This window comes from Dromaius novaehollandiae, chromosome 3 (genome assembly GCF_036370855.1).
Source record: "Dromaius novaehollandiae isolate bDroNov1 chromosome 3, bDroNov1.hap1, whole genome shotgun sequence".
Lineage (NCBI taxonomy): Eukaryota > Metazoa > Chordata > Aves > Casuariiformes > Dromaiidae > Dromaius > Dromaius novaehollandiae.
The window spans coordinates 80,247,697-80,271,550 of NC_088100.1; the positions used below are offsets into that span (position 1 = coordinate 80,247,697).

A 23,854-nucleotide genomic window follows, 5' to 3' on the forward strand; every position below is an offset into this window, starting at 1 on the left:
GACTACATTAAAATTAAAGAGAAATAACATCTCTTGATGCTAATGTAAGGATGCTAGAACAGCAGGAGGATTAAAGAATGATCAGTACCATATCCAAGAATGAAAATGCAGATGAGATTTTTCAGTGTGAAACAAACCATTGGGAACCACAGATTTTCACACTGAATTAATTTCTATTCCTGGATTCATGAGTAGCCTCTAATGCCTTGTGTTATCCATGCCTGCCAGGGAGGATCCAAACTTATTCCCTATCTCTCACATGCAGACTTTGTTACAGTTTGATGTGGCTTTGTCAGCTCTGGCCTCTACCATTTTAAAAGACTGTTTTAAAAGACCATCCAGTGAATTCACAAAACTCGGTGTCCAGGGATGCATAAGGCTTTTATACTGAACTCCTTCCAAGTGCCAGTATATTCACTTCCTTATGTTGAGTAAGAGGTTGCTGATTAAACTTGCTAAAGTCTGGTTCAGTTTTACCAGAGATAACCTTATTTCTTGCCCCATACCATGTGAGAGCTAGGGTCTCTGAGTCTCTGTATTGTCTCTATACTGTCAGTGTGGTGAGGGATGAGTTTCAGCATATAGGAAAGAACCTTTCTAACTTGGAATATGTTTTGATTTTCACCTGCGATAGTGTTGTTTTGAACAGCTCTGGTGTTTAAGTTGGAACTTTCTGTTTTCTATAGAGCCAGGTCTATAACACCAGTTCTGCAGTAGCTACTTGCTACTGGCATTTATTGTAGCAGCAGGTTTAGGACTGTTTCTTGCTACAAAATGAAAGTCCAATTTTTCTGTCAACCTGTTCACACTTTTCAGTTCTGGTCAGCTGTGAGCTGGTGGCCTTTAGTTTCTCTTCACACAGGGGTGCATGGTTCTGAGACAGCGAAGTTCTGGAGCAGCCTCCTCACTGGAGTGGTTGGGACAAGAGAAAAAAGTCCATTTCAGAACTGAGTTTAATCAATTTCTTAAAGGCATAATATGATGGATGTGCCAGTGACTAAAGGGAATTAGATTCAGAGATGCAAGAGATCCATTCTGCATGCATTTCAAGGAAATAGGCAAGCAGGGTTTGATAAATGCAGAGTTTATCGATATGATAATGGGTAGCAGCAGCAGCAGATTGGGCAATAGAGGCTTTGTCTATAGTGAATTGCTAAACAGAAGGATCATGGGAGCTTGTTTGTAGGTCCCTATCAGACACCTGTATGACTTAGGACCTAGCTCAGGTTTGCAAAGGCATTTGAGCTTTGAAAGATTGCAGTCATGCTGCTAATAAGATTTACAGAATCACTTATGTAACTTCATTGTCTTGGTGGCATTACCTGCCAAAGCAGCTTGCTGACTCAACTAGATAACTACCATATGCAGTTTTGTAAATTCCATAGGGCACTTAAAGTATTTTTAGTATGTTCTAAAGCTTTGCTTTAGAACCCATCACACATTCTTTTATATAAAGATTTCTGTCTTTTTCTTCTTGTATGCTTGCGCACACAAAAAAGCACTATTAAATTAGAACTATTTGAATTTCCCCTTTGAATGTTTTGTAGTGAAAAGTGTTATTTTACTAAATGAAAGTTTGTGAAATTATTCTTGCTTTGTTGAAAATCTTTATATTTTTTAAAAATATAAAATGCACCAATGCTGCGTTGTGGAATGTGAACTGAGAAATGTGAATCTGAAAAGTTCAGTGACATTTTTTGACAGAAGTTGGGGAAAGGAGGAGGAGTTTTCACTGAAATTTTTCAGTGGAGAAAAAATAATTGTTCAGCAAATTAGACATAAAATACAACAAGAATCCTGCTTTGTTATATAAATTCTTCTGAAGGAGGATGCGGAGCAGTTTCACCAAAATGAAATAAATTTTTTATGGCAAAATTGATCAGTTTGTCTAGTAGACAAAAATGATTCCTTAATATCCAAAATCTCCAAAATACCTTGTTGGTAAGTTGTGCTGCCATGTGCCCATTTCAGTGAAAAACTGCCTCAGCTTGGCTTACCAGTTGCAGGCATGAGAAGACTTCATGCTTTTCTGTTTTTAAAACCTTGAAAGAAGGAAATGTCCGTTCTCCTTCTGTGGCTTTCACGAGGTAACGCACAGTCCTGGAGATCCTCTGCTTCCTAGAAGGCATCCGCTCTTGGCCACTCCTGTCCTGAGTAATCTTCCCCACACAAAGGATGTAAATGACAGTCATATACAATGCCAATACTAGCAACAGTTCCTTTTTCTTGTACCGCCTGTTCCCTGGAAGTGGGGACCGCAGTACTCTGTGCTCTAGGAAGCTCATTCAGCTTGTGAATATGCCAAGCAGTATGACAGCTATGTTCTCAGTGTCCTTCTGAACGCATCACTGCAGTTGGTTTACTTTTGTTGATCCAACATATGAGCGCAGTCAATATTTCCGTTTCAGGATCTTGTCTCTTTCCTCTCTGCCATGCCCAAAATAGGGAAAATAGTGCTTGATCACATTTTGCAGGCTATTCAGACAACCTTTGAAAGTTTCTTCCTCAATCCTAACTAGTCTTATCGTTATTAGCCTGATAACATAGATCTATTTAGCAGTATGAGTTAAATGTATACTGTAAACCTAATTGGATCTGTCAGTACTCTGCTTGGAGCTGAAAGATGTGTGGAGCTAAACCTCTGGACTTCTAATCATTGGACAGCATCAGCTTCATCTTACCAAACTGACTTGAAATAATTACTGTGCAAAGATAAATCTGGGTTCCACAGTTCAAAAGATAAGAATGTAAGATTGCAATAAAATAATCTTTGATCTGGAGTGTACATCGGTATATAAATCATTGAGCAATTGTTTAGAGCTGGCATTTTATAATGCTTACTTTAGTATTTTTTTCTCTTGAGGCACAGCTTGTATTTAAGATAAATGAACTGAAGTTTAAAAACAGCTAGTAAGTAATATTTTAAGTGATTTTTTTAAGTCATATTTTTATCTTTCTAAATCTTCTTTGATTGTTTTTCATGGATACGTGTCCTATTAAATATGAAAGAATTGTAAGCTTTAGTAATATTGAAACTCCGATTAAATGCTAACTAGAATTTGTCAGTCTGACTTAATTCATATTTCATGAAGATAAGATGCAATATAAGCATGCTAGTTCTCTGCAATCTGTCACCTTGTTAATTGATTGATCCCAAAAGAGATTACAGATCAGTCAACAGCAATGCTGACGTACGAGCTTGGCTGGCAGCCAAACAAATATGGCTGCTCTTTCAGATCAGTAAATAGTCTCAAAAGAAATGATCTTTTGTTATACTCACTTAAATTACATTTTATAAATAAGAGCAGTTTCACAGCAACTATTCGCAAAGCAAACCTGAATCCTTGTCACTTTGCTCCTGTCTTTTCACACTCAAGTGTGTCCTTAACTGCTGCCTGTTTCTCTAAAGGACAGTGCAGAGCTGTTAACATCATCATAATGTGTCAGTTTAATTCTAGTTAGGCGAAAAGAGGTTCCACCTGCTAAGTCATCCATAACACTACTCTATTTTAGGAAGCAACAGTGCTGGTCTTCCCCAGACTACACGGGAGATGAGCAAAGGGCACCAATGGGAGGAATCAGTTCTCACAAAAAATTAGAATCCTGAGGAGAGACCTTAATATTTTGTTCAGGAGTGACAGACGTGTCTGTTGAACATGTGTTGCACTTTCAGGGCATGTGAGCCAGATAAAGTAACAACGCACTCAGACTTCTCCCAAAATTTAAAATGATTGATTCTAAATATTTGCAATTTGATATTATTCTTGAGCTCCAGGTGGGTAGTTTCCAGAAGGGTTTGTTGCTATTTGTTGGGGGGTTTTTTAAATGTGTTTTTGGCCTGGCTGGAAACAGAGTCCTCTCTGGGAAAAAAAACAAAAGCATACTCATCACCACTGCTTGGTCTCATACTATGATGAGATCTACCCTTTATGTTGTAAATAATCACACCAGTGACCATTGTTGCTTCTGGTATGTGCTGTCTCTATGATGTTTGATTAAGTACACTGATTTCAGAAGTTTAAAGGCATCTAGCACTAAGTAGGCTCAACACAAGATCATTTAAAGTCAGGAAGAAATTGCCAATGTATTAGCAAATGGAAGTGAAATGGGATCCTGACAGAAGTGAACATAGGCTCATTTTGAGCTATAGGCATGCCTGTAAAGTTGGCTATTAGGGCAGAGCTGATTCTAAGTGACAGCAAATACAGAGAGGCAGGGACAGGGTAAGGACATGGAAACAAGTGTTTCAGAGGAGGACACCAAGCGTTCAGCTGCCAGAACCAACCTGCATGCCTCACCATACACTTAGGAGATGCTTTACTGGTTTTTTGGTTTCTCAGGATGCAACTAAAAAATGAATTTTATTTTCCATAAAGTCTAAACAAAAAGTGAAGCTATCTGAAGCAGACACTCATTATAATAAAAGTAGTATAAATATAAAGCTTTCTATTGAAAAGAGAATTTCAGATAGCTTTATATTTTTTTCCACAAAAAAATGACTACTTTGGCAGTTAATGTATTTCCAAAGGTTCAGAAGGTTAGTTTTTCAGAAGTATAAATTATTGCTGGATTTAGGGTCTTAACTGCTTCTTGTGCCCTTTGAAAGCCTCTTCTGGAGAAGATAAAATGCCTTCTATCATTTTTATCATTAGTTAGTATGTATAAGTTGTTAAAATATTTTGTCTGACTCCTGCACCTCTCTCCAGAAGAAAAATAAAACACAAAATTCAAACACTTTTTTTTTTCCCCAGGGGCACAATAAAATCATAACGTACAGCAGACCTGTATATTTTTGTATATTGTGTGGCCTTATTTTGCTGCTAGATGCTGGATCTAAAGACTCAAACCCTTCAGCTTATACAATGTATGGCTTGAACCTCTTTTCACCTGGATCTCTCCAGTCAGCCAGAGACCATGTAATAGGTGAGTCAGTATTTTTCCTAAGATTGTAAAAATGAATTAAGTGTTAGCTGCAGAAGTTCGTGTTTTCCCATGTTGATGATCAAATGCATGTTATGGAGGCACAATTCTTAAGTCAAATTGACAGAAATATTTGGAATGACTTAAGACACGTGCAGTGGAGGGGGGACAGTTGGCAACCTTCCCTCATGTAAAAAGAGTTCTTAATGAAATGAGGCTCATAGTTTTATTCTCTGTAGAAAACTAACAGTCACTGATGTTATTAGCAAAAGACATCATCTGTGAAATGCAGTTAATCTTTGGAAGGACTCATCTATGTGGGGCAGTTACTGTAGTTGAGATCTAAATTTAATGCCTGAAAGCTATTCTGTGCCAAGTCCTCAGATGGACATTCTTTTGCTCATGAAGAATACATTTTTTTTTCTTGGTCTAGTTTAATCTTGCTAGCTAGCCACATGAGCAGTTAGTATGGACTGGCCATTCTGCAGTAGCTTTACCAGTCTGTTTCCTTCTGCAGTCATGTCCTGAGGTGACTAAGGACATTCAGGTATGGCCCCAAAATCAGGACTGATGGTCCTTTGTACTGATTTGGGGCTTGCACAACTGGAAATATCTTATTCTGTTCATTTTTTTTCTCGTTATTCCTTTGTAGTCTATAACTGTGATGCTACTTTAATTGTGTTATAGATCTGAATGTTGGACTGGAATTAGATCAAATAGTGTAACATTGTTAGCTATAAAGTGGGAAAGATAAAATTTAATATAACTATTGTGAAAACTTTCCAATAGCTACGTAATAATGTACCAAAGACGAACCATTGTTTTGTGAATTTAGAACTAGGACAACCTCCTGTATTAGAGGAAAGAACTGTGTGGCATGAAGCATATGACCTTTGAGGTCTTTGTTCACCTGTGACTGTTGTACTTGCATTTTGCTGTACTTAAGTCAGGCTATTACTGTTGAAAGGCATACTATTTTTAGCAACGTCTTCTGGTCCTTTGTATGGGTCACTGATTCCCAATCCCTCTCACCAGAAACAGAGGAATAATGAAGACCTGCATCTCACTTATTTTCATTAGCTTCTTTCATTACTTTTCTTTGGTCACGTTAAAGTTTCTTCTTACATCTTATTTTCTCTGCCTGTCAAAGGTGAACAGTAAAAATGCTGATAAATAATTGAACAAGAATCTTAAATGACTCCTGGGATAGAGATAAATGAAAAACTATGGCAACTGGTATAAAAAAAAGTGTGGTTATAAATGTGCTAATTTTGACTGGCCTCAAAAGAGATCGTGGAGCAGGGTCTTGGAGCAGCCTGCAGAGGGACAAGAAAAGAAATACAAGCTTATCTCACCAGTTGGAGTCTGTTTAAAAAGAGAGGGAGTGAGATAAAGAAGAAACTATTTACCTCTGCTTGTCCCCCTTTTTTATTTTACTGTTTCTGGGAGCAGGCATGTCCGTAAGTATATTTGTTTAAGTGATATTTGGTGCCACACACTGGCTCTTCCTAACTTTCTCTCTACCGGAATCTCAAATTCTGGATCCCGTGAATCCTTGCAAGTTTTCATACTGCTGTCATTTGTCTAAGCCATGGCAGTCTGGCATCTTCCAGAATCTTGCTATATTTTGAGAACAGTTTCCTTTAGACAGTGAAGGTATACAAATATTTGTTTTGAGTAACAAAATTGGGAGGGAAGTTAGCCCCACTGAAGATCAATAAAACATTGGTATTGTTTTGTCTTTTTACCAGTGTGTTAGGTATTTTTGATCTCTTTGTTGGTGTGTCATTATATGATGACTTTTTAATTTATATTTTACCGGTATTTTATTTTAGTATTCAGAAATGATTTGTTGAGAAATCAAGAAACTTTTGACTACACTTCACAGAATACTGAGAGAAAGAAAAGTTTTCTGTTTTATTTCAGATGTTTACTATGGGGAAGAAGTTAAAGTAATAAAAATTGAAGAAAGGACTGACCAAGAAACTAGTGTGATGCTGCACAAAGCACTCTGATAAGAGTCGTGAAACAAGATTATAAAATAAAATCAGTGGAAATTTGTTAGATGTGTAATCTAATTACTTACAAAATATGATTTTAACAGGTCCATTTCTTTGTGAACAACCTATTTAGGATCTGATTCTCTTTATTTTAAATTGGTGATGGTTCTGCTATTGATTTATATAGTTGCAGGATCATTCCTTTAATTCATTCTGATTATGGTTTTCATTTTGAATTCCTTATTTCAGTTAACTTCTTCAGTAGATTAACATACGTAGTGCAAGTGAGGGCACAGACAGGGAGCTAGCTTCCAAGTCACTAAGTGCTGTAGTTATGGTCAGTGACAAAAGTAGTTAGGCACTTACAGTGTGATAGTTTTTGTGATGAAACCATTTGAGCATTAGATAGATGGGTGAAATCATTTGTTGGACACCTCAGAAGAGTATCAGGTGATGGCAAAATCTGGTGATAGCAAATCCTCTGCCTGTCAGTTCCAGCAATAACTGAGGTTCTGTTGGGCAAGAAAGCCTCTGTGAATATTCATCTCAGCTATCTTTGCGAGAGGAAGAAGAAAAAGATGATATCTCACCAAAATAATGTATTTTTTTTCCTGTGAAAAAAGTATGTGTTGTCACACAGCAAACAGACCAGTGCTAAAATATACCTTTTTAATAAAAATTATCACTTTTTTTAACTTCTAAAATGTTTGCAGTGATGTTGCCATTGAGCTACCATTCTATATTTCTCAAAAGACCAGGAGTTTCTGTGAGTGAGAACTTCTGTTTCCCTACCATACTCTTCATCTAGCTATTTCTCTATTAGAGAAAACCTCCGAATTTCAGTGTTAAATGCCAGAAGTTCATATAAGCAGCAGTGATCCAGCACTTAGAGGAGTTGTTTGGAATCTTGTGCTGCTTGAACAGATTCGCTCCGGAATTCATAATGCAATTGCAGCTGATGAACCAGCTTCTTTTATTGCCTGCTTCCCACATGGGAGACTGTACTGCTCATAAATTCAATCCTCTTGAAAATGACAACTGTTTGTTTTCCTCTCTAGGTTTACTCCTTTATGCAGGATAAGGTAAACAAAGCTATCTTAGCCGAGGAGGTTGCTAGGATTACTCAAGGTATTATCAGAGAGAGGGCGAGGTGAGGACATTGATGTAGTCAGCCAACCTTTCTCTCCCTTGTTTGCCTTTGCACCTATGTATTTTGGTATACTGATAATAAGTACTGTCTCCAGTCTTGTGCTTCTTTCCTCTGCTCCTATTCAGCTTATTCTTACATTGTGACAGCAAAGGCAGTCATTTGGACTGTAAGTCAGTCATCTTAGATGAGTTCTGTTGTGATTCCTTTGCCTGAGGAACAAGATCTCCTGCTAATGGAGACTGCATTGGCCTGCTGGCGAGCTTGCCATCATGCCATTGTCTTTTGTCAAGAGCAGTCCTTGCTTGGCTTAGTATGGATTTGTGGAATAACTAAAAAACAGTAAAGGAAGAGGACATTAATAATGGCATTTGCATGCAAAAGATTGAGAAGACAGTATTTCTTCATGTTTTTATGTCTGTATAATTTGTGCCATTGATAGGAAGTCATGATGAAGGGTGCATTGTAAATGCAAGTATACTTAAGTGAGCCCTGTCTGTGTTTAACACTTGAGTGTGTCATTTCTCCTCCTGTGTTTGACTTCCTCAGCAAGATTTACAGTATTGAATACTAGTAGCATATAATAGAATGAAGATAAAAGCTGTCAGATCAAACTCAATGTATTGTTTTATTTTAGCACAAGATGCATTAGTAAGAGGAACTGGAAGTAAAATGTGAAATTAACATCCAACAAAGAACACAAATCCTTTTGTTACCTTCTTAAAAATTGACTGAGGAGGGAAGGTGAATAAGTTATATTAGTGATTTGCTTAATCTACTTTTTATCAGAGTGAGCAGAGGAAATTGCAGCCTTCCTAGCATGTAAAGTAACAAATACATATTTGTTTACAAGGAAGAGTGGCGACAGGGGTCTCTGTCCTCCAAGATGCAGAGCATTCTGGTACTAGTACAGCAAGGCAGTAAGAGTATTTTTAATCATGTATGTGCATCTTTGAAAGTTGAGACATGTCAGGATGTGCTTAAATGCTTTGCTAGGCAGCTCTGCTTAGCATTTCTAGGGTGGGGGTAAGAGAAAAGGATGGGAAGGATGGCTGGCTGGAAATGAACAGAATGTAAGATCAGAAGCACAAATACCTGAATTATGACTCCTGCTTTTGCTTGACTTTAAGATAGCCATGTAAATTAGCTTTTTTGTTTAGAAAGAAGCTATGTAAAGATGACAGTCTGGGTTTTACCCCTGGGTTTCTTTATTTATTTTAACTGTGCTTTCAATACTGCAAAGTCAAGGTGCACACTGCTGGAAGCTTGGGGGAATATTCTGGGGAAGTATCACTGTAAGTTTGCTCCATTTTTGTATGTTTTCTCAGGTGGCTGCTGTTGACTGCTGCTGGAGACAGGATACTGTGATAACCATGATACTGTGAATCTTAGCCATTAAAGATTTTTGTTGTTTTGAATTTTTATAGCTATATTTGAGTAATCTCACCTGTATGATTCAAGGAGGAATTTTCAAAGTCTGAAAATTAAGATTTCTTTCTGTATTTTAAGTAAAACAAATATAACTTTGACAGTGTTTGAGAAACAGTTAAGGTGGCTACATAATGCTATTTTTCTGTTGTTGTTTTGTTTTCCAAAATAAAGCCGAAATTTAACCTGTGTGCCTCAGTTTCTTGCATGTAAAGTAGAATAATTTTGTATGGATGAGAAGTGAAATGTAATCTTTGCTACTAATGTTAAAGTATGCTGTGTTGAGTAATCTTCAGAATTTTTTGGAATGATTATCTTTGTTTCATGCATGTTTCTCTGTTCTTCATAAATTGTAACTTACGCGTCTGTTCTAACATGTATCTTTTGGTTTCCTTTAGCGTTTCTGTATTGCTTTCCTGCAATTTCTCTTCTTGGTCTTTTCCCTCAAATCAACACCTTTTGTATATATATCTTGGAGCAAATAGACATGTTGCTTTTTGGTGGCTCTGGTAAGTAGCTTTCAGAGCCTGTCACCTTAGATTAAAGTATATTGTTGCACATTTTAAAGCACAGCACATGTTAAAGTTGGAACAGCCAATGGTAATCCTGCAAGGGTGGGATGGGTGCTAACAGGACCACCTCAGTTAGATTTCTTTTTGCTTTTCAATAGTTGTATTCAAGCTGTGCTATAGGCTGCGGAAGATGGCTGCTGTCAGCTGTTTTCTAGCACATCCAATATAATTCTTGTTTCTATTAAAAAAGAACTATTACAAGAAACTCTGCTAAAATGCTCTTAAAAAAAAAAGCTTTAGTCTGCATTGTTTCATAGTAAGGCTTTTCACATGATACTGGATTTGATCATGTGTGGCATTATTTCAGTCAGAGATTAAACAAGACAACATGCATTGTTTTTTGTTGGTGGTGGCAGTGGTTTTTGTTTCTCATTTTAGCTTAAATAACAGAAAAGATTGGGTGCATCTACGTTGTCATCTTAGTTTGGATCAGAAACAAACCTGATCTTTGTTCCCACTTAGTGTGCTCTGTTTTGCATTGCAGAGCGATGTCAGATTATGCAAACTGGATTCATTTTGGATGAAACAAAGAAAGGTGTGCTCCAAAAGCACAGCTAATGCACTCCAGCCACTAATGAGCATAGAGTCCACAGAACCAGACTATAGCTAGTCTGCAATAAAGCATCTCAAAACATATATCATAGATGTGACATCCTCAGCACTTTTCACTCTACAAACCCTCTCTTATTGTATCACTCTACTTGCTGCTGTAGACGTAGCCTTTGGCAAATGGTTAAAACTAGTAGAGATAACGAGAGTGTTTTTTGTCTCTTAAATAACATAGCAGACCTGGAGGAAATAACATGTTAGATAAAGTTCTCATCCCATCCACAATGATGATTGTGGTATTGACCCCTAATCAGAGCACTGTTTTGCAGCCCATGTATTTCTATTGCTGAGACTGCTGAACTCCTAATTCTGTCTGACAGCACCTCCTACCCTGGTTCTGGAAGCTCTCAAAGTTATAGCAAGAGACCAGATGGCATCCTTCTCTCTCCCTTTAAGCTCATTCATGTATCTTGAATAAGGTGCAAATCATGGTTGAGAGGCAAGTTAAGATGCAGTTGGATGTTACCAGGGCCTGTGTCCCAGGAGCAGAGGGAAGGAGGAAAATTCCACGTGGCACTTGAATAGAAAATTATCCTAGGTCTGTTTTGAAGATTGTTTCATCCCTTCTGTGTAAGAACATGAAGAAACTTGGAGATATTTTGGTAAAAACAATGTTCAGGATAAAAAGCAGTAGTGTGGGACCTCATGGAAAACACATTGAATAGTGTGGCATCAGGCTTGGACTCTTAGCTGCAGACAGTTTTGTGAGGTGATAGGGCACTGAAGGTATTCTACGAACACCCAGTTTTGTAATATCTGCTTTTAATCTGTACTTCTCTGGTAATAAAGGAGTTCTGTTTTTGTTTGGTTTTTTTTTCTGTTTTGATTGCAGCTTCTCATTTAGGAAGAATTTAACAAACATATAATGTCTGTATTTCAGCTGCTGCTGGGTTCATATCTGCACTATACAGCATTTCTCGAAGCTTTGCAGTTTTGATCGTCTTATATGCCTTCTGCTTCAGTGCAGTGAAGGTAAGTCAGAAAAACTTCAGTAGCATTATGGACTTTTTACACTACATGCAGGGAGCTCAAAATTAATCTAATTGAGGGAGACCAGAATTGTCTTGCGCTATTTTGTCAGTTGTTATTTATCACAATAGGCCAAGTTTTAGGTTAGCGTTCCATGTGTTAGCTACACTGAAATATCTTGAAACTATAGTAGAAATACTAGAGTAAATGTTTAGCTAATAGCTGTTACTGTTTGCCTCTTGCATATATCAGTCTGAAATGATCAACTGAATTGCTACTACAAAGGCTAACATCAGCCATGGCTTAAATAGCCAGAACACCCATCAATCTGTATAAACCAGGCTGAATTCCTAGTAAGGTACATGTTTCCTAAGGAAGAATTAGGGGATTTTTTGCTGTTTCTTCACAACAGCATACCTGTGTACCTCTAATTCTGAGTTTTCCTCTGTTTTCTCCATGCTGGTGGTTACTGACACTTCTATGCACTAGAGCTTTAGGGATGGATTTACTGGGACTGAGAAGCCCTTTAAGGGGTGGGCTTTACTGCTGTTATTAGTACCAACTGGTGTGGCCCATATGTGCTACTCTGTCATGTGATGATATAGCAGCCATGTAACTACATAGCCCCTTTGCTGCCTAGCAGCAAAGGATGCTGGATTAGCTCCAAATCAGCTTACATTCCATCGTTGTATGTTTTATGGTGGAGAAGATTGCCTGCAATATAACATCATGTCCCACAGTAAAATCTTGATATACAAGGTTTGAAGCGAAAAAGAGTGTAAAGTACATAAATTTTATACATTCCCTTCCTGTGGCAATGTTGAAACTTGGAGTAAATCAAAATAAGAACTTAAATGTCTGTCTTAGGCAGATCAGAGGACCGTCTAACCCAGTACTTTGTCTGTCAGTGGCAAAGGGAAATGTAGTTTAGGGATCTAATGCAAGCAAGACCACTGTTAGTCACCAAATGCCCTAGTATTCCACAGCTATTTGTAATTGCTGGATTAGGGATGTTGGAGAGCGCATCCCTGCCTATTTCATTTGATATCTGTTTGTGGACCTGTTGTCCATGAATTTGCCCATTCCCTTTTTGAATGTGCTGGTAGTATCTGCCTCCACAGCTTCCTGTGCAACAGATCCCAAATGTTCAGTGTCCTCTGTGTAGCAAAATGTTGTCTTTAGTAGATCAGTTAAAATCAGTAAATTTCTCTCAGTCTTGCCTATTCCTAGTACTGCAGGTTTTGTGAAAAAAATATTCTGCATTTGCCTTATCTGCTGCCTTCGCAATTTTGTAGGCATGTTACATTCCCCCTCAACAGTCTGCTCTCCAAACTGAACATTCCCAGCTTTTTTAGTGTCTCATTGTACAGCAGCTGCTCCATGATCCTAGGAATAGCTAAGTTAGCTACCCTGCTCTATGCCTTCTCTTACTCCGTTATGACCTTCTTGAGATGTGGAGACTACAACTGTGTACAGTGCTCGGGATGTGGGTTTACTATGCCTCTATATGCTGTCATGCTCTCGATACCATTCCTGGTGATGCCCAATGTTTTGTTGTTTTTTTGGCAGATGCTGCACACTGAGCCATTTTCAATCCAAAACATTTATTTTTTGTGGTTAAGGTATATATCCTCTGCAATTTTTTGTTTTATTTAAAAAATAACAATGAAATTCTGGCTGATTTCAAGTCTTCTATAGAATTTCCGATGACCACATGGAAACCAGAATTTCATCCTTGACTTGTGATAAAATTTCTCCCTTAACAAGGGTACTTTTGGCGGTGTTACATTACAGTTTAGATGCTGTCAGTGCTCGTGCAGGGTGTATCAGGGTGTGCAGTGATTTACAAGCAGCTTTCAGTATTCTGCAGAACATGAGACGGTGCTTTCTCATGCTACACATGTGTAGCACGCACAGAGAGCCCAGTATGAGGTTCTACAACAGCCAAGGATGCATCATGTCAACACTCAGCCCTGTGATTTACACAGATGAGAGGTGCTATCAAATGATTCTTTAAGGGGATTTTTTAAGGAGCATAAACATTTTTTAACAATTTTCCACTTAAAATTTTGAATAGGAGCCTTAAATCAAAAATGCTTAAGTTATAATACCTTAATGGTTTATCACAGATGATCAGAGCTCCCCTAAATCTGCTTATGTTTTTAACCATTCCCAGTGTTAAGGTAAAATATGTTAAGCCACCATTTTATCTTGTGTCAGAGGTAGCTTGAGTCCATACCCAATAAACCACAGCAACTCAGCTGCTGAGCAGTGCTGTGTTAAGACACTCTAACTTAAGTATATTTGAACATGTGGTGTACTTCCAGGAAATCTCCTGTCCCCATGCTCGCCTACTATATGAGTTATACTGGTTTGACCTGACCCAGCTGCAGGATGCTGGAAAATGTAACTGTCTCCCTTGTGCAATTTGCTAAAGTAGCCAGTATTCTTGCTACCGTTTCCCAACTATACTAATGAATTGGAAATTGTTAGGTTGGGAGTAAAGAAGGTGCCTCTTTGTGAGGATATAGGGAGTGAGAAGAATCTACTGAGGGAGGAGAAGCAGTAAGAAAAATGGAGAGAGCTATACGGGAGAAAGGAATTGAGTTGAACCACTGTTTGAGAGGGAATTATCTGGGAAATTATCACTTCTCCCTTAAGGTTGAAAAAGGAAGATTCTGTAGTTGAGGGCAGGGAAGTTGTGACTGATACTTTAAAAAATAGTTTTGTAAATAGTATTAAGGAAAAGCTTTTTAAAATATTCTACAGACTCCTTTCTCAGCATAACAGCTTAAAATTACAGCATGCAGGTGGCTTTATAGATAAGCAATCTCCTTGTAGCTTAGACTTCAAACTGCTAAGAAATATGCTTTTAATGCTACCCTGAAGTTAGAGTGCTGTGAAAGATTTACAAGATATATGTTGTAAATTACCAGTATTAAGTGCAGACTTTCTGTTCACACAGAAATTAAAGCTATTTTGAATTTTTATGGCACTCTTCTTGTGAAGACACTTCTAAGGAGGTTAATTTAGAGCATGTAAATATGATTCCATTTACTTCAGCTCATCATTTTAGTCCACTGGGGTGTTTGAGATTTCATAGATTTTTCTTCTACGAGTTATGAAAGGAGCACCTGCATTAACCCTCTGTATTATTCAGTCAGGTCCAAATCTTTTTGTCTTCTGGGCTGTTATTTAGAGCATTTCAAGGGAATGATTCTGTCAGACTTATTTGTTGGTTGGTGCAGGAAGAGTAAGATTTGCCCTAAATATAACAGAAGACTCTGATCCTGAATAGGCATCATGGTGAAAGGTAGTCTAATACCTCTGTCAGAAAGTGGAACTGTTTTGATATGCAGTGGCCTACAACTTCTCATCCTAATCAAATCCAGGTTTGGATTTTTGCAGAGTCTAACTCAAAGCTGATCAAATGTCATAGGGCCTGTTTCATTAAGCTGTTGTTTGCACAAAGTTGATACTAAATATGTAGTTGTCTTTAAGATACAAAAGACATCTCGTCCTCACTTCAGCTTTACAGCTATTACTTTTTTGTGTCTGTGAAATAGCATCTAAGAAATCGTTGAAAGACCAATGCTGCATCCAAAAGAGACGAAGAAGAATCATGCTGAGTATCATGCTGGATGTGTGCTACAAGCATAACGTCAATACAATTAGGAGGAAGAAATAACAGAAAACAAGAGTGATTTTCAGGAAGGCAGAGGTCCCAGGTCACCAGTTGTCTAACCAAAGATGTTTTCCAAATGAGCTATGTTTTTACCCTTTCTACTTTTAGCCAGTTTAACAAAAGCAACAGACTAAAGCAAAATTATCAGTAGTTTATGGAGGTCAAAAATCATCCCTGCCAAAAAGATTTAGGGCAGAGAAACATGATAGCCTATCTCTGGGACAGGATTTCTGAGTTGCAAAGCTTATTACTTGGCTGAAATGTAGCTTCCTCAAATGAATACTGTTTATCAGCAGAATGCCTTATAGCTCAGCAGGTGTAACTGACAGAGTTCTATTTCCTGAAATAAATTGAAGAGCAGAATGGCTCTCTAAGTGCTTGTGCTTTTTCTTTTTTTTTTTTCTTTCTTTTCTTTTTTTTTTTTTTTTTTAACTGGTGGACAATTGTTAAAACCAAATGCCCAGGCTGAAGACCTATTCCAGCAGTAGCAGGCTTGAACTTTCCTTCTTTAAATGGTTCTTGTTTTAATTATTATCTTGCAGGGTGAAATAGTCTAGCCTAATTTTTCTATGTATGTTAATTACAAAAGGAGTGGTTTTATTCCTGAAAAATCTCATTGGAAGAGGAATTAATTTTCCATACATTTTTTTAAATGAATAAACATTCCGTTCATTTTATCATGGATCTGTGTTCTTAAGTGAGCTTTTCTTGTTCATTTTCAGAACAGAATCTATGTATACATACCTACAATAGTAGGCATTATTTGCAGTCAAATTTTGAAATGATTTTAGAGTAGCTAGTTCACATCCATTAATTCTTTGCCCTAAAACTCCAATTTTAGAATAAGAAAGAAAAAGAAATGAGCAATTTTTCAGGGTATGTCCACACAGCAATATAACAACTCAAGTTAACTTTCAACATGCTAACTTAAGCTCTGGCAGTTGGGGTAAATAGGTCTGTGCTGAAATCCTGTGCCTTATCTAGACCAATCTTGCTATTGGATTGTGTTGCACAAAACCAACTGGGGGTCTCTCTGAAACAGCAGCTGCAGTGTAGGCATGTCATTAGCTTAACTTAATAACCGTCTTTTTATTTTCTTCCTAGATAAATTGTCTGAGGAAATCATTAGGTAGTATTCTTGACTGGGAGTTCATCCTACAGTCTGCAGACAAAATTTGGCTTGCCCAAGTTGTTCATCTGACCCTGCCACTCTTTCTGAAGGACCTTCACCATTGTATGACCAAAAATGTTTCTCTCTCATGGATAAAATGCATATATCACCTAAAATATGATAGATGGATCTCTAAACTTGTGCTAGCAGTGAATGTGCAATTTGGATCATAGGCAGGCTGCTTACATGTCCCGTTATAGGACCTGATCAGCAGCATATAATGTGTTTTGGGGGATGTCTGCATACTGGTCACCTGGCAGACACATGGTTTTATGTGATCAAACATGCACTTTTCATACAAGTAAAATAAGGGACAGTTCATTACAAGGCCAGATGCAAACCTGATGTGATAGAGAGGCCTATGCTTGCTTTCTGTGATGGAGGCACTCTGTCACTTGAAGGAGGAATGGGGACACCTTGTTTGGAAGTGACTGAGAAGCAAGAGGGTTCCTTCTCCATGACCAAGTGGTCAGTCCCCCTCCTCAGAATGCTCCTCAATGGCTTTGCCCTTGGTTGCTGTCTGTGTGAAGGCACTGTGGATCTGCAGATACGTGCAGGTATTCCTCTGGCGGTGCCACTGCTGGCTTGATTAGTTTTGTTTTGAATCACAAAAAAACCCACTAAATTTGTTCATACTAAGAAGTCAGGTACAGAGAGTTGTATCTAAAATCATGACAGATAATTTTTCCAGGAAACCCCAAAACTCAAAGTAGCTGGAGTTTCAGGTCTCAATCTGTGTTTCTGGAGCCTTGAAGATTGATGGACAGGACTCTCTATTCATTGGTGTTGGCAAAGAAGCATATTGTGGGAGGAGCAGATTTTCAAGTCACTGTCTTGTTCTGGAATAGCTGGTGAGCAGAAGTCATTCTGTCTGTGATGATTCTAAGCCACTTGGATGTATTTTTGTTTTACAGCCATGTTATTACAGTCATACAAAGATGGTTTGGCTACAGCTTTCAGGTGCTACAAAGCATCTTTTCACGTATCTTATCACATGACATTTCCCTGTCATGAGTGATGTGACACCAGCTGCTAATCCAACTTTAGATACAATAATACTGTGTACTGTGAGCTTGATTTCAGATAGAAGTGGAGATAAATGTCTTGGCCTGTGAAGCGCAAAGATTTGAGCTTTTTCTGGTTGCACTGAGATTTTCTTTACCTTCCATGCCTCTGTTAAATGGTACTATCCATCATTACTCCAATTCTTTCTGATTCCTTTATGAACTTTCTTTTAGTTTTGTTTAATGAAGACCTCTAGAATCTAAATACAGTGTTATCAACTCTTTTGGTCATTCCTTGCATTGTTACATCAAATTTTCACCTTTCTACTTATTTTCGAAACTACTAGGTAACTGAGTTTAGTTTAAATTATCTATGTTCACTTCAGCCTGGCATTATTTCTGCTCTCAGCTTTAGTTCTGTAATCTTGAACAGAAATTGGCAGCTCTAATAGCTATCTTAGCTTTGATGTATGAAAGGGTTATCTCAGTTTCCTGGAGGAGATGTTTTTATTTTTAGATATTGTATCCATCAGATTGGAGACACAGGAACAAATTCTCTACTGTACCATCTTTTTCGCTTGACTAGATTTGCATGTTGTGCTGACTTTTGTCTCCCACTCCATCTGTTTTGTGGTTTGTGCATGGATGTTTAACAGATACTTTTTTAAAAAAGTATTTTTTCTTCCTATCTTTTTCACGAATATTCAATCTGGAATTTAGCCATCTTGGTATCTGTCTCTAGTATTCCAGTAACTGGTACATCAGTGTTTTGCTGTGAGGCAGAAGGGCACATCCCAAAATGTTCTGGAATCAGTCAGTTCTTCTCTTCTGTGTTCTGTTCCAGGCAGCTGGTTTAGATTTGAAACTTATCCAGAGCTGGTTAATTATTTGTGGTCTAGTTTTTTTTAACCCACAAGTTCCTTAAGCAGTTATCTTAATTAGCCTGGAAAAAAATCAGGTATTGAATTTGGGTCAAAAAATATAGGCTGAAATGAATGTGATCATATGTGGCAATGCTGCCTCCTCCAGCTCTGTTTAAGTACATTTTTTTTTTTAATTAAAGTTACAAAGTTTCCATAACTCTTACCTTTTACCTGAATAAGGGATTCTCTGGTATTTTTTATAGGTTCAATGGACATAAAAATCCTGTGTATATTTTAAACCATTCTGCTCAGCTCACAATTGATGTAGTTTGCTTGGTTGTCTGATTTGAGTTCTGAACTCATTAATCGGAATCAGAGTTGGATCAATGCTTCTTGATTCCTGTTTTCAACAACAGAGCTTTCATCTGTGTACTAATTCTGACATAATTGTCTTAAGGTTTTATAATGGGAAAGAATTGCATGCATACGTCTCCCTCAGTCTACTAAGACTGCCCAAATATATTTCTATCAGCACTGAATGGACCTATGTGTGTACACAGAATTCCCAGATACCTAAACGACAAAAAATAGAAGTGTAAGAATATTAGGCATCTTCATTTCGACTGCATAAAATACTTCCAGCCCTGCTGAAGGTTTTAAAGACAAGGCCCATCAATTTTATGTACTTTCCAATTTAGAGACCTCCGAAGTTCAAGGAAGAGCTATTAAGGATGTTAATTTTGGAGAGAATTGTCAGATATTATGCCTCTCAGTGAGCGATGATGTTTTTAACCATAGTCAGACTCACTGTAGTCATACCTTTCAATAGGTATGCCTGTAGTTTTCTGTGTGTATAATATAAACTTAATGTCTGGATATAACAGAAGAAGTAAATTGTCTGCAGAATCTGAGATGGGCCAGGCATACTTTTATAGGTGTATATCACTGCATAGTGGTACCATGCTTAGAATTATAGAAATCTGCACTTCCTATTTAGAATAAACTCACCACTGTGTAAAACATGAGTATGTATCTGGGCCTCCAACTTGAAGTTCTTGGTCATCTTACTCTGTAGCCCAGGAGTTCTAGTCACAGGCTGGGGCTCTATTGGCTAAGGTGGTGTATGCAGACGCACGCACGCGTCCTTGCCTCAGGCCCATCCTCAAGGATTTTACAGTTTCAGCGTAGAAAATGTGGTGGTTACAAATAGCAATTGGGAGCGTAAAGAAACAGATGGCGTTGATCAGGATGGGTAGCGATAGCAATGTTCTAGTAGTTTACCACTTCAGAAGTTTTTGGAGCTCTCATGGGAGAGGAATGTTGGATGATGAGAAGATAAAGCTAGTGGGGATCTCTCCCTAGAAGTTGTTTCTAACAAGCATAATGCAAGCCCCATGAACAATTGCTGCCTTCTGGTTTTTCGTGTTCACTGAAAACAGACTGTCAATGGTAAGAATTAAGCTTGTACAGAACATGTTGCTGTTACCATTTCCTTATATTTTTGCGGGGTGGGATTCCTTTTTTATATTTTCATTTAGAAATTAAATATTTTATAAGTTTAGAAGTAAGATGATAGTGTTTCTCATAATTTAGCCTTACACGTTTACACATTTGAGACAACTGTCAACAGCTGCCCTGCATATTGTTTGATATGAGCAAAAGTGTAGATCCACAATGGAGCTGGGAAGTGGAAGGGAAGGGCAAAAAAATATTGGTTGAATAGTGATAAAATAATGAGAGACTGGAAAATTAGAAGGTCTGTGCACTTCTGTGAAGAACAACTTGGATTTGTCTTCTTTCAGTGATGCAAATTCTATAGCAGTCTACAAACTCTCTTGAGTTGAGAGGACTATTCTGTAAGAAAGTAACAAGTATTTCTACTTATCTCAGTGGTTCTGCTTGTGTTCAGGGCATTTGTTCTCTCTGGAGTAAGACACATGATTTATTTTAACATAACTTTGGAAGATGAAAGTTTTTAACACATTTCTAAGGGAAGAAAGAAGCAAAAAGGATAAATTACATAGGATAGAAAACTACTGTCTCCACTTTTTAAAAATACCTCTTCCTCTCTACCTTCACTAGTGGTAAAAGGCTTCTAAGTTCAAAGAAATCTTTATCTTCCTTTTCAGTGGATTGTTTCAGGATTAGGTGATTCTGTGGTTGAATGGAACGCCACTCCTACCACCCCCACCTCCCTGCCTGAGTGTCTGTTTTAACTCATCACTTTCATCCTTAACCCTACAAATCCATTTCGCTTGTTTTAAAAATGTCTACGTGAGTGTCTGCATCAAAGTCAAAACTGTATATGAAAGCACTACGTGTCACCTCAACCAAATGAGGTGAAGTAGGAAGTCAAACTCCCTGTCTAGTATGACAGATAATACTAGCTTCTCAGAATAAAACCTGCCATTCCTGTTTTCCCACTGAGAAGAATCATTGTCCAATTATCAGCTATATTGGTTTTTTTTTTCATCTTTTTAATTTAAAGCTCTACCAGGCATCATTAGCGGGGGAGGAAAATGACAAAATGGACCGGAATATATCACACTGATGCTGGAGGAATGACCCCTTTGTTCCTTCTCATCTTTAGTAAAACATTGTGTAGCATTATTCTGGAAAGTTTCCCTAGGCTTATATCAAATACTGATGGCTGTCCTGCCTTGGCACTGGAGCACAGGCCATCCAAAAGCAGAAGTAACGCGTAACATACAGAAAAAATAGAATTAAAGAGATCTCGAGACATTAATATGGGGAATCAACTATGTGCTATTTTACGGGACAGAGAGCTGGAATAATATCTCACACTGATACTGATATGTTTCAATACTAGATATCTGATATTGACGGGCTTTTTATAGTATTCTGTCTTTGAGAGAAGTTGCAGGGCAAAGGGACAGTTTATGTGCTAGAAGCTGCCGGGTGGATCTGTATGCAGTTATACTACCCTGGAAATGCAAAGGATATTGGAATAGACTTTGATTCAGCCATTTTTAAAACATTTTGGCTTCAGTTAGTTTTCTTCAGTGTTTTAAAGAATATTCATTTCTGAACTGAAACTAAACGGGAAAATTTAACACAAAGTATTTGGCACAAAATTTGGAAACACCTGAATGAAGAGTTAAAGTGGATGAAGAAATTTGTCAAGTAAATGGTGCTGGATTCTTTTTGAAATACTGTGAAGTTCTCTTTTGTTTGCAATAACTATTTTAATTAATATTGTGTAGCAGAACTAGATGCTTCTCTTTCATCTTTGTGATGCTTAGCAGTATGTAGAGGGGAAGGTGTTTCTTGGAAGTAAAATTTCAGTTCTATAATACCATTTCTTAAGATAGTGGATATTGCATAATTAAACTCCAAATAAATCTCATGTTGTGGTAGATTGGACAACCCCCTTAAAAGCAAGGTAGTTTGCCCTGTCCAGATGTTCATTGCCTATGAAAGAAATGGAATGGTTCTTAGTGTGAGTCAGCTTTGTTGAGAAATCACTTATACATCTGTGCAAAACAAGAATAATGAAAGCTCTTTAAAAGCACTTTATTCTGTGAAAATATTGGTCACATACAAACTGTGAAGCTTTTCAAGCAAAAGATACAGTACAGAAGATGCCTTGTTCATACTAGCTGAACAAAGCTAAATGTTTGAGAGATCCTATGAACATTGTTTCTCAAAACCTATGCAGAAAGTGCTCTGATGTCAGTCTGGTGATCCCCATATTCACTTGATCAGGTAGAAGTTGTATAGAAGCATTGAACAGGCCTGATGAGTTAAACAGCTATGGGTCTGATCCCCCAGATTTCTGTGTCTTTCTCAGCCAAAATCTGTGTCCTGTTGCAGCCAGAAATGACAGGTATTTCTTAGGCTCCCTAACAGGTAGCTGAGGACCCTGCAGATGAAGCTGGTTTTGATAAGTGTTCCTTAAGCTTCCTGTTTTTTTGCTTATTACCTCTAGCCAATTTTAGTTGTTTAAGCCACTCAGAGTTTCCCATGTTGGTTATGCCCGGAGAGTCTTAGCAAGTGTGTAAATTGTCTCTTCCCATACTCAGGGATGTAGCATACTTTGGCTAGCACTCCCTCTCTGGCTTGTTATCTAGCACACAACACCTATATGTAACATGCAGAGCAGCAGAGAGGTTTAGGAGTGAGATGGCAGAACTGTAACCAACATCTGATTTATGTGACATTGGCATATACTGAAAGCAAGCTGGCCACAGGTCAAGTAACTACATATCAATTAGAGTTAGGCAAGCATAGTGCAATTCATTTCACTTGCATCTCATTTTAATAAAAATTTGCCCCTGGTGTTTCATTATAGAGAAAAGGAAAGCTGTCTTTCATGTGGTTTTCTGGTTTCTTTGCTAACTGCTGATTACAGAGGAATTACAGTACATATAAGCACAAAACATGCCTGTAGTATCTCAGCCTTACTCATAATAATAATCTTTGATATAAGAAAGGATTATAAATCCTTGATCTATGGTATACAAATTTAGATACTATACATCTAGCACTGCATGTACAGCTTAGTCTGCTTCATTAAAAAAGAAGAAAATTAAGTGCTGCATCCCTAACCTACAAGTACTCTGCTTTCTGTCCTCCTCCTCAGGAACCCTGGGATGCACAGCACATTCCAGCGCTGTTCTCTGCTTTCTGTGGCCTGCTAGTTGCACTTTCTTATCATCTCAGCAGACAAAGCAGCGACCCATCAGTACTGATGTAAGTTGCCTGCAAGTGTTGCTTGTTCATTGCTCCATATGACACAACTGTGGCTTGCTCAGAGTGATATTTGGATTTCAGAACCTCAGAGATTGTCTCCCCAAAGTACTGTGGTGAGATGGAAGTCGCTCACCATGTTTGGCTGGTTGGTGTCTGTCCTGTAAATAAATAAACCACTTCAGACAAATTGGTGGTAAGGCTGGTGCTTTTTACAACAGCAATTCCAAATACACTGGGGCAGATTTCACCCTCTGGGAAATTGTGCTTAGTATACTGAAGGCTAGCTGTTTATGTAGGGGGACACACAGATTACCAGTGTTGCAGAATATGCATTGAGTAGCACCATGGGAAGAGAAAGGGCATTTCATATGTTGGGAAGATGGACAATTCGAGTTCTTGCTCAAGGTCAGTTTTAGTTGGCTGTGCCTCTCTTTTGAGATTATCTCTTTTCCTTTCTGCTCTGACATGTTCTGCTAAAGCTGCTTTAGGAAAGGAGCTGACATTGGGAACAAGGGAGAAGTCCCAATATTCTGATCTGCAATTGAGAATATGTGAGAGATGCTGGTAGAACTATAGGTCAGGAGTGGCAGAAGTTTTCCTATGTGGGAAGTGTGTCATAAGGCTGTCATGGGGGCTGTGGTGATATGCAAGCAACTGGTAATCTAAATTTATGACTGTGGGATTAAGCAAGCAAGTGGGTGTCCTGAGGCCAGTATCACCATGTCGTCTGGGATCCTGCTTCACAGATAGCTCAATCTTATTCTAGGCTAGAG

The 23,854-nt window shown here is 38.0% G+C and overlaps 1 protein-coding gene across 2 annotated transcripts in view; it reads left to right on the forward strand.

Moving 5' to 3' along the window:
• PCNX2 (pecanex 2) overlaps positions 1 to 23,854 on the forward strand; it is a 164,137-nt gene that overhangs the window by 46,707 nt on the left and 93,576 nt on the right. The window contains exons 13-16 of one of the 2 annotated variants that reach the window (XM_064509246.1): positions 4,752 to 4,923; positions 9,894 to 10,004; positions 11,557 to 11,648; positions 22,972 to 23,081. In XM_064509246.1, coding sequence (XP_064365316.1) covers positions 4,752 to 4,923; positions 9,894 to 10,004; positions 11,557 to 11,648; positions 22,972 to 23,081 — 485 coding nt within the window. The remainder of the gene's footprint in view (positions 1 to 4,751; positions 4,924 to 9,893; positions 10,005 to 11,556; positions 11,649 to 22,971; positions 23,082 to 23,854) is intronic. The other variant, XM_064509245.1, reaches the window with a different exon arrangement.